At 38.5% G+C, this 1,620-nt stretch overlaps 1 protein-coding gene across 1 annotated transcript; it reads right to left on the bottom strand.

The window, feature by feature from the left end:
- Positions 1–201: 201 nt before the first annotated feature.
- Positions 202–1,410, bottom strand: LOC133802055 (uncharacterized). The gene has a single exon (XM_062240290.1). It carries the CDS (start codon positions 1,408–1,410, stop codon positions 202–204), a length of 1,209 nt encoding a protein of 402 aa, XP_062096274.1.
- Positions 1,411–1,620: the final 210 nt, after the last annotated feature.

Genomic DNA, 1,620 nt, shown 5'->3' with positions numbered 1-1,620 from the left:
CACTTCGTGGGCAACTACTCTTTGGAATGATGGTGATAGTGGTAGCATTGATTTCTTTGAGAAGTCTCCCTGAGTTCAAAAAAGACAGCACAGATTTTTCAACTTCAGCATCTACCAGATTCTAGTTGTCTTGATAGAAGCTACTACCAAAGCCATCAGGACCTAGAGACTTCAGACCTGGAATAGCAAATATTGCCTCTTTTACTTCTTGAGCTGTAAATTTGCTTGAAGGATATTTATGTGCCTGTCCGTGATCTTTGGTCCAAGATCAATGATGCTCTGGTTCACCTGAGTTCTTTGATGCATTTTAGAGCCTAACAGCTGCTGGAAAAATTGCAGAAATGCATGTTGGACGCTTCCTGGTGTATCGCACCAATTACCCTGATCATCTTCTATGGAAGAGACACGATTTTGGGTCCTCCTTGCCCTAAAAGAAGCATGAAATATGGCTGTATTATCATCTCCATTTTTAGCCCAAGAGGTTTTAGCTTTTTGAGCTAAAAAAAGAGAATAGGCTTTAGAAATTGTAGTATACTTCTCCCTGGTTGCTTGTTCCTTGAGCAGAAGATGACTGTTAAGAGGATCATTATTGAGTCTGCCCTGCAACTCCAATAAGGCTTCTTTAGCTGCCATTGCTTTCTTTTGAAGATCATTAAAACCCTCCTTATTAATACTCTTAAGTACCTGTTTCAGTCTCTTTAACTTCACTGTCAGTTTGAACATATCAATTCCTACAATTCCTTCCTTCCAGCTTTGAGCTATTTTTCCATCAAAATTCTCAGCATCTTTCCACATACTAAAGTACCTAAAAGGTTTTTTCCCACAAACAACATCTTGGTGTAAGGAAACTAAGATGGGGCTATGATCAAAAGTACCTTCAGGTAAGAAAACCGCCTCAGAAAAATGAAAAGAATCAACCCATGTCGAATTGACCAAGGCACGGTCAATCTTAGAAAAAACTTTGAAGTCCGGCTGTTGCTTATTATTCCAGGTAAAGAAGGCCCCAGAATATTTTAAATCTTCTAGTTGACAATGATCCACACAGTCTCTAAATTCTTGGGTAGGGGCTTTGGTACTTCTCCTTCCAAATCTTTCATTTGAGAGCAATATATCGTTGAAATCTCCAACTAATAGCCACGGCCCCTGAACTTGAGCTGAGACTTCTTTTAAATCTTCCCACAGCTGCATTCTTTTACTGTCTTCATTAAACCCATACAAAATCGTAATACTAAACCTTTCCTTGCTTTGCTTAGAATGACCAATACCATGAATCATTTGAGCAGAACAGATTCTGATATCCAGATCAAATATACTTGGCTGCCATGCTACTACTATTCTTCCTTTATCCAGCCATGGATTATTATTCATAAAACACCAATTCTGAAATAAACTAGAGTATAAAGAACCCATGTTTTTATTCTTTATTTTCGTTTCGAGGAGACTAAAAAGCCCAACTTTTTTTGAAAGAATCAGATGTTTGATTTCATTATGCTTATGTTGGCTATTAATCCCTATAACGTTCCAGCAAAGGATCCTATCCATTGGAAGTAGAGGGATCTCCCCCCTCTCTAGTACTACTGTTAAAGACCTCTTTCTCCTGGTTTTCCAACTCATCAAACC

This window comes from Humulus lupulus, chromosome 9 (assembly GCF_963169125.1).
Source record: "Humulus lupulus chromosome 9, drHumLupu1.1, whole genome shotgun sequence".
NCBI lineage: Eukaryota > Viridiplantae > Streptophyta > Magnoliopsida > Rosales > Cannabaceae > Humulus > Humulus lupulus.
Note: the sequence above shows the minus strand (reverse complement) of the source record. Positions and strands in the feature narration are given on the sequence as shown.

Excerpts from the sequence above, each read along its gene's own strand:
- LOC133802055 (XM_062240290.1), bottom strand. The coding sequence starts at position 1,410 with ATGGGTTCTTTATACTCTAGTTTATTTCAGAATTGGTGTTTTATGAAT.